At 34.4% G+C, this 13,141-nt stretch overlaps 1 protein-coding gene across 4 annotated transcripts in view; it reads right to left on the bottom strand.

The window, feature by feature from the left end:
* LOC123705108 (period circadian protein-like) overlaps positions 1-12,656 on the bottom strand; it is a 36,814-nt gene extending 24,158 nt beyond the window's left edge. For 2 of the 4 annotated variants that reach the window (XM_045653733.1, XM_045653735.1), the window contains exons 1-7: positions 12,205-12,653; positions 10,137-10,248; positions 8,008-8,091; positions 3,512-3,666; positions 2,415-2,503; positions 1,873-1,929; positions 660-791 (exon numbers count right to left, since the gene is read on the bottom strand). In XM_045653733.1, the coding sequence (XP_045509689.1) occupies positions 660-791; positions 1,873-1,929; positions 2,415-2,503; positions 3,512-3,666; positions 8,008-8,091; positions 10,137-10,248; positions 12,205-12,226 (651 nt within the window). In that variant the 5' untranslated portion in view covers positions 12,227-12,653. Of the gene's footprint in view, positions 1-659; positions 792-1,872; positions 1,930-2,414; positions 2,504-3,511; positions 3,667-8,007; positions 8,092-10,136; positions 10,249-12,204 lie in introns of all 4 variants that reach the window. The other 2 variants (XM_045653731.1, XM_045653732.1) reach the window with 2 other exon arrangements.
* Between the last annotated feature and the right edge of the window lie 485 nt (positions 12,657-13,141).

The following is a 13,141-nucleotide window of genomic DNA, read 5'->3' as shown; positions in this document are numbered from 1 at the left end:
TAAGGGTTTACCTAAATCTGAAATACGCTAAGCAATACTCGTTTCCGATCAAACGTCTTAGTATTGACTATTGGTAGCATCAACCTATTAAATAGTCTTAATTTATTGGCTATATAATAACAATAGTTTATTCTTCTGTTTCAAAAAAAATTAATCAAATTAAAAAGTACGTAGGAGCGAACAAGAAATACTAATTACAGATTGCGACATGAAAACGTGATAATTAGGTTTTTACTCAACTCAAATTCCGTCAAGCAAAATGAGAAACCCTATTAATCATAAGTACACTTTTTTAAACAATATTGTAACTGTCTGGGAAATTTCTAACAGTACAATGTGTATCAAATTACGAAATGTTTGCAGGTTCCTACTCCCAAACGTATTATGAACTCTCGAATCCATACTAATATTATAAATGCGAAAGTAACTCTGTCTGTCAGTCTGTTACTCAATCACGCCTTAACTACTGAACCAATTTGCATGAAATTTGGTATAGAGATATTTTGATACCCGAGAAAGGACATAGGCTACTTTTTACCCCGGGAAATAGGATAGGTTTTATCCCGGAAACTATGCGGGTTTTTCTTTGACAGCGCGGGCGAAGCTGCGGGTGGAAAGCTAGTAAAAAATATAATTTAGGTCATAGTAAGAAAACTTACCCTTGGATGAACGAAATCGATAAACGACCGGCCAATCCACATGTCCTTTGGAAAACCCAGCGTGTTGGTGAGAGACGACGTCGTGTACATCACGACTCCATCTTGCATGGAGATCACACATGAGAATCCGTCCTGGAAGATAACATAGATATTTACAGTACTCCCAAATTAATAATGCGCATGCAGATCTTCGCTGATTGTCGTATGTCAACACCCGAATCATTGAATCGGAAGAGCCCTAAACAATGCACTTGCATTTTGTACCTTGTCCGAAAGAAATAAGAGTCAATTCACAGACATACACAATCAAAAACAATTCGGGCGGTAGGTGACGGTAGCCTGTCAGTCAAAAATCCGTCAGTCGTCTTTATACATTGGTAGTTACCGCACGTATTATCTATGTATGGAATTATATAGAAATGCATACATACCCTTCTTAATTTTGTTTCAAAGTTCAGTTTTCCGATAAAATGATTATTTACACAGGTAGCAGATAGCAGTGGAAAAAGTGAAAATAATAAGAGCATAATGAAAGTTCTGATCATTCTACGATCTCAGAAATAGAGGTAATCCATCATTCTGTAAATCCTTTGGACTGAGATTTTAATAATTAGATTTCTACAATTTAAGCGTAAACCAGTGTTTGAAACCATTTTTTTAAATGTAAACTTTGTCTTATTTTAACCTTCCATACATCCATTTACGCCAGCTTCAGTAAGACACTTTAATAGTTTTAAGTTTAGAATTTTTCAAGTAAATCAATACAACAAATATACGTATATATTCGCAATCGTGTGGCTTATTCTCGCATTGAACTATCGAAACAAATTTCGTTACTTATCTCTTTTACCATAAAACCACAATAAAACTCATAATTCTAATAAACTATACATGAAGAAAATACAATTAACCACTCTATATACATATCGTCTTCGGAGGCTCGGGGAATATGACAGTTGCCAAACAGTGACGAATTTTTCTATGCGCATTATTAGTTTGGGAGTACTGTATATAGTTTTAACAAATATTGATATTCGTACGGAAAATAAACACAAAAGAAATGTTCGATTTATTAATATAATACTTTGATACGGAAACACATAATATATTTTTTACATAATATCAAAGTGGAAAAATAGAAACTTAAGATAGCAATGGAAAGAAATCAATTTTATGTACCAGCTTAAAATGCTTTACTTAATGTTAAACTTACGGCAATATTCGCAAAAGGCCTGTTGGTTGTGTTGACCGGGAAGTTACACGTGCTCGCCTACAAAGCAAAAATAAACTCTCAAAAATACAAAAAAAAGGGAAACCAAAAAAGTCAACTTCCTTGTAAAAGGCAAAAAATATCTATTGAATATAGACATTGAAATGGCTTTCGATCTGCAAACTTTGTTTTGGAGGACGAACTCGAAAGTTTCGACAAGAAAGTTATCGTTTTTATTGAGATCAAAAAATTGGACATCACATGTTTACTCGACGGTATATTTCTTAGAAATGTTTAAACAATAGAAAAAGTTCGATCACGAGGCGGGTTTCGAACACGCGACTTTCGTCTGTTTCTTTCTTTTTCTCTTACTGGACAGTAGCGTTATAAAGTCTATAAAAACTACCAAAGAAAGATTTTTAAACTTTATAATCACCATGCCAAAGATTACAATCATTAACAAATCTTAGAACTTTACAAATCATCAAAACACTACTTCTCAACAGAGAATCCTTATATACCTAGATATATCTACTCTCATTCACCTTATCCTTAACGCTGCTTCGTTCCGGCGTGGATATGTCCATGCTCTCCACGCACGAGGCCTCAGCTGGCTGCGCGGGCGAGCTGGCGGCTGCAGAACAAGATATTAGACTGAACTAACCGCACGCACCCCTAGGACATACTTTACTAACACGTGCTTATGTAGCGTGACAAATACTTGCAAAAAATTGGAAAAAATCTATTTTTTTTTTTGTTTTGAATTTTTACTTTTGGACTATTTGAAAAATGGTTTAACACGCAGCATGTAAAAATTTTGGTCTCTTATAAGCATTGAAATATCAACATCGAATCTTAGCCGATATTTAATATGTAATTGTAATAAAAAGTTGTCTATCAAGGGGAGCCCTCACAAAAATAATTACCAACCAGGATTCTCCCAAAAACAGATTATTTGAATATCATGGCAATCCATGCGCTGTGAGTAGTGTTCTCTGTACATTTCAACTATATCTTACCTACATAATAAAAACTGAGATAAATGAAATAAATTGTATTATTTGATTTCAACTAAAATATTCATAAAATTAGATATGAAACTCAAGAAAAAAAAGGAAAATTAACAAAACAATATAAAACGTTAGAGTAAAAAGAGAAACTCCAAATGACAAAAACTCTCATACTCTTTTACTTCGGAGATTCGCTGTGTATTGAATATAATTTTAAAAGTCATAAGGAAATAAACATTTAATAAAAATTATAACCAATTTTATTCCATATATTCTTATAACTTCATTTTTTTTTTGTAATTATCAACAAAGCTGTTTATCCAGCTGGGTTGATACCACAGTGACTAATTATTGTGATACCAACATTACTGTCAACAGACACGTAGAGAAAATTTCCCTGATCTATAACGATTTTAAGAGTTAGATACAAGTTTCTCTTTATTTTACCCTCAATTAGAAAAATGCCAAAAAATACATTTTTGTCTATACAATGATATTGTACGATGGCACTCACGGTTACAGTTATGGTAAGCTTTTACGAGTGCCATCGTAATTCATGTTTTTTGTTAAAAAAACAAAGTACATACATATTTGATGTTTTATATATAGAACCTCATTATCAGGTAACTCACCATCAACGCATTCCTCCTCCACTGGCTTCACCTCGGGCTCCGGCTCGGGAGGGCTCGGCTCCTCCTCCTGTACCTCGAGGGTCTCCTCCGGCTGCTTCTTCTTCTTTTTAACTTTACAACGGAGCTCCACGGGCGGCTGGCTGACATTGTTGCTGCTGTGTATTTTAGTGGTATTTTAGTATCGCATACTTTTGGGAAATTGTATGCTTATTATCAAATACTCAGAAATACTTAGAATAGCTTAGAAATTAAATATTTTAAAGGATTTTAGACACGATTTATTCATTATATTCCATCTTAACATCTTAGTCTCCCCGTGACCACGCGCAGTGCAAAGTCTGCGAAACGTTATATGCCAATGCAAATAAGGAATAAATCGCGTTTAGAATCCGTAAAAATATTTAATTTCTGAATGTTTAATACCCGCGTATAATCAAACACAAGAAAATGCTAGCTTTCGCCCGCTTCGCTAAATTATTCTTTAATAGAAAACCTGCATAGATCCCGCTTTGGATTTTCCGGGACAAAAAATATCCTTCCCAGGCGTCTAATCGGTTCAGTGATTTAGGCGTGATGATTAGACAGATAAATAGAGTAACTTTCGCCTTAATCATACTTATCCTACCTTAATGCGAAAGTTTGTAAGTATGGATGTTTATGCACGTTACTCCTTACGAAAAAGCTACTGGACGGATTTGGCTACAACATTACATTAATGGTCTTACATCAGTAATTAAATTCTTTGAATGTTGTTAATGGTAAACCCTACTTCTTACAAATATTATAAGCACGATTTTTTACGAATTTATTGATGTATGGATGTATGTATCTTATTCTTTCATCCAAAAATAGGCTATGGGATTTGGATTATAATCTGGAGATAGATTAGGTTTCAACATAAAAAATTACCTACACCTATTCAAAAACGCAGAAATTAAGTAAATTATAATAAGCAATTTTACGCATATAGGATTACCTTTTTAATAGATGTAGCTGATTTTTTTAACTCTACTCTGAGAGTAGATTATACTACTACTACTTAACTACTTTTATGATATTTTCAATGCCTTATTTTTACCAAATATAATATGATACAGAGTACAGAGCATTTTTTTAAACTACTTACGTATATTTTTATAATAACAATCCATTGCTTATAACACCAGCGAGCTTACTTAAATTATGTGGCACAGAAATTCACGTCATAATAAGGCTTAAAGGCGAACAGTTACGAAGTTAAGACCACGCAATCACTTGCGTCAACGAAACAAACGCCAAATTTGTCATACCGTATTATTTCCGAACTCTTTCAACACCAATTATAACTTATTGAGGGTTATTTTTAAGATAATAGAATGATTCGAATTCTTAACTTTTTTATCCTATTGCAAATTGAGCTTTAGCTATGCTCAGACTTTTGATGTTTATCGCATCATTCGCTTATATAATCAGAATATTTTGGTTTTAAAGAGGGATATAGCCACTCAACAAATGGGACTTCGTTCTATTGATTATTTAGTAATAATAGTGGGGTCCCCACAAAGCGAGCACGCTCGCGAAGCAATTGCTTGATAAGCAGCTCGGTCAGTGTGGACTTGGCTTGACGAAGAAAATAACTTCTGCTGACATTTGAGATGCTGGAGCTCTAGAGATATGGTAGTAACGCTAAAAAGTAGAATCCGATATTGATACTAATTGATATAAACTTATCACGCTTTGCTAATGGTTCGGTCACACTAAACCAATGTTTCTAAACAGCAATTTTTTTATTGTCCAAACATATATGTATGTATAAAATATTTAAATTTCCCGTCACAACAGGATTTTCGCGATTTCCAGCGAAAAGTTGTTTTAATAATAAACTTTTGAATAAAATTTTGGATCATAAATAGGTAATGATAAAAAATGGATCAATACATATTTACTCCTAGGAGCCCCCGTTTCAGAATTCAGATATAACGATTCAAAAGTCATCGTCATAAGTACCTACTACCTACCTACCTATGCACAGTGCACACGTTTCTTGAATCACTTGACTGAGTAGGTCTGAAGCGATTTGAATGCAAATCGCGAAAAACCTTAGATACCTACCTTTATTTAATTATTTATGACGAATTGTCCTCAAAACGACTTTTTAATTTCAAGTTCAAGGAATCACGGTAAATATTAGTATTTTCTTTTTAATGGCCATTTTACTAACAAATATATGGATATTAATCTGAAATAAATGAAATAAATACCTAAATAGGTACCTAAATTAATAGTGCTTTGAACAATTTAACCAATTTTCAGCTGGATATGATTTTTTTTGAGGTTCTGTGTGGTCAGACGTAGTCGTATAGAAAACGAACAGATGACAACGTTTTGCCATTTTTATAGCTTCTGGTGATAACCGAAATAATCATTCACTCTCAAGTAAATGAAGATCAACATTCCATAATCGATACAAATTAAATAAGTACCTACATCCATATACAGTTCTCGGAAATCGTTATCGAGAATAGATTATATTTCTTCCAATATTTAAACGAGATCCGACAAACAACCCCAACTATAGTAACTAGAACAGATGTTAGGAAACGTGATCAGTACAAGGCCTCTTGCTATTTATTGAATTGACTACTTGGTACGAAACGCCCGTTACATAATTTATGCAGGCACAAATTCAGTGCAAGTAGGTACCAAATTAATAACTTTTTTATGCTCCTCCTTTAAATCCTCTGAGCAATAATGAAACTTATTACCAACTTTTAAAATAGTCATCAATACGACTCGCATAATTCATTAGGTAATAAGTACCTAATATATTTTTAGACCAAACAACAACTGTGTAACCGTGCCAGCGAGGTGTTCGGATTGTATTTTACCTGGGTAATGCGTATAGGTATCTAGTATAATATACACATGTATCTATTCGCTCTCAGCTCATATATGCATCAACTGTTTGATTGAATAGTTCCTGTCCCACTCAAAACGACTAGGTACCTACTTAATGTAATTAAATTAAGGCGAACCCAAACGTACAAAACGTGCACTTATATAAGTTTAGTTACGCTTCCCACCTAATAATAGTAAAACGATTCTTATCAAAACGTCACAGACCCTTCACGGGCAGGGTTATCCGGGCGCGGGGAGCAGCGGAACAATTCACTAATACCGTCACGTGTTTGAAGCGCTACGACCGACGCAAATTTTGTTATCACGTGTCGAATAAAGTGACAAAGTATTCACGTTGTTCGAACAATCGACGGTCGGCGCGCGGTGACATTTTGGTATTCCGAGCGGTCATTTTATATTAAACTTTGTGTTATATCTATGTATATGTACCTACATCCATACTAATATTATAAATGCGAAAGTAACTCTGTCTGTCTGTCTGTTACTCAATCACGCCTAAACTACTGAACCAATTTTCATGAAATTTGGTATGGATGTATTTTGATACCCGAGGCCTTTCTCGGTCCGGTCTGTCTTTTTCTATGCCCTTACATAGGCTACTTTTTATCCCGGGAAAGTGATGCAATCCCGGAAATCCCACGGGAACGGGAACTATGCGGGTATTTCTTTGACAGCGCGGGCGAATCCGCGGGCGGATACCTAGTATTATAATAAAACCGTAGGAGACTCAAACATATTTTTTTAAAGAATACTTGGACACGATCTTCAGTCGATATTGAATCTAAAAATATACATTTTAGAATTATTTTAGGCTAAACTCAAAAAGGACAATTGCTAACCACAAAAAAATGTACGACCACGCCCTATTATGTGCAGTTTTACCAAACTATGTAGTCATCTATATGCCATAATATTATGTAGATCTTATGTAGATAATAATACGGTTTGGGAATAAATACCTATCCCAACAACGTGAACTGAGAGTTTACGTATTTCCGTGGCGAATCCGAAACAAATCTCATGTTTACTAAGCGTAAGTGTGTCTGTGTGATATATTCAGAATTATTACTAGATACTTTGGAATGATTTATTGCACAATAAAGGAAAACATAACTGCAGAATAAAACAAAACACGGTTGTTTTGGTTAGGTTACAGACACAACTTCCAATTAACGGTTCTCAAAAGATTCCAATAAGAAATCTTCAATGCTTTTTTATAGGAGATATTTAAAATTTAGCCTGGAAAGCAATCAAATTTATCCTGCCATGAATGCTGAACGTTATGTGAGCGATAACAACCTAAATGAAATATAACTCACGAAAAACGCTGGGCAAAAATGAAGTGATGTGGTTATCATCAAAATTAGATTTAAAAAAATTGGTTGTCTGTAACGTCGGTTTACTGACGATAGTTGAACGTGACAACGTTTTAAGACCCATTGTGCTTCTTTGTCCCTCGTTCCGCGCTCACGCTTGCACTTCAAGCCTTACATGGAACGCCTCAGAGCGAGGTAACGCCTTATGAGTCATGTTTTTTCGTGCGTGCAGCCAGCTCTATCGAATTATAAGACGTTGTCACGTCAAAAACAATAACATACCTGTATCCAGATGTGGATGGCTTTCCGCCATAGCCACTACTGCCGCTGGAGTGGCTCCCCGAATGCGTAGAGTGTGAACTACGGCTGTAAACGTTTATTCATTTCATTATTTAATCCCTTACAAAGTCACCCTCCCACCGATAATTCCAAACAACTTTCCCAAATTACCAATGTCTTTAAATAGATTAAAGAACATCCCTGTATAATTTTCCTGTTAAGACGGTTATGACTGTTCTTACTTGAACATGCAATGTTCTACTTACCTTGTAGCAGTAATTCGTCCATATTATAAAGGACTATACTAATATTATAAAGTTGAAAAATTTGTTTGTTTTAATGAGGAAGGTTTTCTCTTAGACTAATAGGAATGCAGTGTAAAAATATAATTGAACTACACAATGTAATCTTTGCACTTACAGCAATGCGCTGATGATGTAAAGTTGAAAATATTCATAATTAATAAGTAAGAGGCATTGGATCCTAACTCATCAAATTATTCAGAAATACTGCATTTGTATATTGAGTGCCAACCTCATTTCTCTGATGACTCAGTGTAATTTAATATATGTATGTATACAAATATCACCTGTTTTCATTGATTTCTTTTTTATTATTGTTGATGCTGAATGCAATGACAAGCATATTATGCTACATACAAAACTTGTCACTTTTTTTCTCATTAAAAATAAATAGCCAAAAGAAAGAGGTTGTTTAAGTCTGAGTCTTTTGACATCGAAAAATATCAAAATTAAGAGCGGGCGCGCACGAGCAACTTAGTTGCCCGGCAACTATTTTGTCTCTGTCGCTGTCTCCTCGCAAAGTTTTGAACGATGCGCACACGAAAGCGACAGCAACGCAACTTTTTCTTTAAAATTTTCTGCATTTATCAACATGGATTTCGAAGAGACGGTTGTGGTCTGTGCTCTTGTCCTTAGAAACCGAAGACGGTTTTAACGAAGTTATTTTTATTTAATACTTTTTAGTGTATTTTTCAACACGAATCAAACGAGCCCAAACTCGATAAAGTTGAGTCAATATATTACTAATTTCCTATGGCCACCTTCCGATTCCATCATCAAATCAGCTCTATGTCATGATAATGTTTCATCGCTATCCAATTTACATACGTATACAAAATTTCAGTTCAATCGGTTACCTGGAAATGAATCAAAGTTACTTGCTACATTTCAATTAAGTCATCGAGATCAGACAAAAATGCTCACAAAATAAAAACTACTGGGCTTATCCGAATAAATTTTATGGGACCAATCCCATACCATTCTGCATCAAACAAAAAAAGAGTCACGTAAATCGGTTCAGAAACCTCGGAGTAATCGGTGTACATACATAAAAAAATATACCGGCCGAATTGATAACCTCCTCCTTTTTTTTGAAGTCGGTTAAAACTACTGTGTACGAGAATAAATACGTTGACATAAATACGTATTATCGCTACGCCGGTTACGCGGCAACTGGCCGGCGGCCGCCGACAGGCAACATTTTTGTCGCCATGCGCGCACTTGCATTGAAACCAATAGATAGGGCGACAGTTGCGTCGCGGGCTTGTCTCCGAACCCGCGGACAAAAAAGTCTCCCGGGAGTTGCGTCGCTACGTACGCGCACTTTCATACTAGCCCATGGCTGGAGAGACAAAATAGTTGCGGAGACAAAATAGTTGCGGAGACAAAGTTGCTCGTGCGCGCTGGCTCTAAGGCTTTCACGCCCACCTGCTACACTATACAGGGCGGTGTAAGCTACCTGCTGAAGGGGGCAAATCGCCCCGACCAGCATTCCCCACGCAGCCTCCTCGCGGATGCTGCGTGTGCGACGATCCCGTTGATGATTTGACTCCTATGTTTCCAATTTTGAAGTGCTGCCATAAGAATCTGCTACCTACCTAATCACTAATCAGTCAAACTCAAACTCAAACTCAAACATTCATTTATTCAATTAGACTACTATTTAGTAGCACTTTCGAATCGTCATTACATAATTATTTTTAACATTTACCACCGAGTCTAATATTTTATAATTATTCTAAGAATAATAAGTTCAAGGCAGATAGCTCAAATTAGCCAGTTTGAACAAGGTGAGCTGCTATAACCAAAGAGAAATAGAATTAAAGTAACCTTCTTGCTTGGCTGTTGCTACAGCTGTTGGAATATGCTGAGTCAGAAATTTTCGCATTTGTCTCTGAGTCGTCCATTGTATCCATATTTATGTTGGTATTACTTGCTGCTCCTGAAATCAGTCATAAATATTATAAAGCTGAAGAGTTTGTTTGTTTGTTTGAACGCGCTAATCTCGGGAACTACTGGTCTGATTTGAAAAATTATTTCAGTGTTAGACAGCTCATTAATCGAGGAAGGCTATATTATATCATCACGCTAAGACCAACCGGAGCGGGTGAAACCGCGGGGAACAGCTAGTCAGTCATAAATTGAAAATAACTGTTCCATTCTAAGGTTATTATTAGCAATACTGATGTGTGAAATTGTAAACATAATATTTATGTAATTCGCAGACAGCAACAGTAACTGTTAATTACTAACAGACTGAATAATGATAAAATTATGTAACAGAATTTTGTGTAAACAATTTTTTTGTTATTTACTAATACAATAAATACCATTGCCTTATCGGAAATTCCCTTTTTTATTTTTACAAATGGCTACAATCTTTTGTTTGCTAATGTAACAGTTAAAGCTCAACATGTATATTTTAACATATTATTATATTTCTTAACATAATAAGGAAGATTTTTCATAACAATTGAAGAACTAGTGAATATTCCATAGCATAATCTAAGTAACTATATAAAAACCTGTAACTCAAACTTTCACCACACAGTTCCCATATAAAACTGCAAACTGTTTATTTGTACAAAAACAATAATGTCAATGATGACATAAATAAGAAACAGTTTTATTACAGTGCATACTCAATATTTTCGCATACAAACGTTTCATGTAAATATGTTTCGCATTGCATGTCAACTCTATAATAATATTATGGTTGGTTGCAGAGCTTGAACGACCATCAGTGCGTACGTCAGTCGCGCTTGTCATATGTATGGAAATAGACCGACCATACGCACGCGTATTGTCATACATATTAGTGTCATATTATTGTTTAGTCATACACATTGTTGATGCGTATCGTCAGGACCGATGGTACGCACTGACGGTCAGTGAAGCTCTGCAACCGGCCTATAGTACTGAAGAGTTTGTTTGAAGGCGCTAATCTCAGGGACTACTGGTCCAATTTGAAAACTTAAATTGATTTTGGTGTTAGATAGCCCTTTTCTTGAGGAGGGCTATAGGCTTAATCACACTTAGACCAACAGGAGCAGAGCAATGCGGGTAAAACCGCAGGGCACAGCTGGTATATAGTTAATAGTGAAGAATGTGAATCAGTAACTGCATTACATGTTTAACATGTAGCTTCAAATAATCATTTGATATTTATTGGAAATACTTTAATTTGTCATCAAACCAGACTGATAATTAAAAATAAATAGTTTTCTATTGCTTAGTGGAAATTTCCATGAGGATGACAACATTGGCTTGAAGAAATGTCATGTACTATCTAAGATGTCATTTCATCAAAATTTTTATAGAACTTGTATAAAGAACTTTCAATTAGGAAAATATTTTAAAAATATAGTTTTTAATATTTTTTAATGTTCTATTTCTCTCCCCAATTGTCAAGACTAATACTTTTTAGTCTTAATTGACTCAATTTGATACAAACAAACAATTAAGTGAGCAATGCAATATTTACATAATTCAACACTTTCTATTTTCATGGTTTCGATAGAAAACATTTTATTTTTATTTAAACCTGAAAAGTGCGACTCTGTTATCAAATGTTGTCTGTTCTGTCAAATGACCCACTTATTTCAACAAGTGATTATCAATTCGCTAGAGCATATTGTGAAAAACTTAATTCAAAACAAATAAATTTATATCTTCCAGTTCACACAATTTGAAATAGATTGCAGAGGATTGCAACTTAACATATGGATTCAACACCATTCTAACTGTTCATTAAACAAATAATATATTTATGTTTGGTGAAAAGCTGGATCTATACACATGGAAATTGATCCAGATTTTCACCAAATTAACCAAGCAAGCGCACCTGCAATTTATAAACAAAATGTAATTATGATTATTATTATAACTAAATAATTACCTTCACTCATATTGAATGCCATCCTATATATTGTTGAATACTTTGATATACCTATTTGATTATGTCTCTAAGCACAATATATTTATGATTATCACTATACTCAAACACATTGTTATTGTATTATAATTATAATTAGGTATTTCAATGTAAGTAGTTTTATTTTCAAAGAATTTAACACTTCACTGACTTGAGAATATATCTATAATGTATTTCAAATTCAAAAGCACAACTTTTACAAACAAATCTAGTAAAAAATTGCGTTTATTTGCATACACCTCATATGGGAAATAAATTATTCAAGTAGCTTATTAGTTAAGATCAACTTTTCTTACATGAATAACTCAATGAAAGTTTGAATATTTTTCATATTTGAACAAATAAATCCAGAAATTGAAGTTACGAACAATCGTGCAACTTTTCTGAAGGTAATGTCTACGACCTACGTTTTGATTCGCTAGGCGGTTGTAACTTCTCTTCTGATAAATCGGATACGGCAACTCGAATAATCGGTACCTAGTGATGTACGAAACTTCAATTTTGTTGAATAAGTTCTACTTTTTTTAACATAATATTGACATTTTGGGGAAAAAGACATGCTTTAATGCACTTAATAATATTTTACTAAGTGAAATACTTATATATTTCACAGTAGGTAACGTAAAATTTGCTATAATTAATAATCTTATCATGAGAATTTAATCACATATTTTTAGTTTTAATTCCTCGGGAATATAATGAATATCATTCTAATTCATGTAATAGAGGATTATTGAATGAAATTTCAATCCTTTGTAATAAAATTTATATTTAAATTTTTCAATCGAATAAAAAATCGAGAGGTTTCGATTCACTAGTGGCACGTCACTGACGTTCACGCTCAGGCACACGTGAGCAGGTGAGGAAAGGGACACAGATATAACTCCCTCTCTATTTGAAC

The sequence above is a fragment of the Colias croceus genome, chromosome Z (genome assembly GCF_905220415.1).
Source record: "Colias croceus chromosome Z, ilColCroc2.1".
Taxonomy (NCBI): Eukaryota; Metazoa; Arthropoda; class Insecta; order Lepidoptera; family Pieridae; genus Colias; species Colias croceus.
The sequence above is the reverse complement of the archived record's forward strand: the minus strand, read 5'-3'. Positions and strand labels throughout refer to the sequence as shown.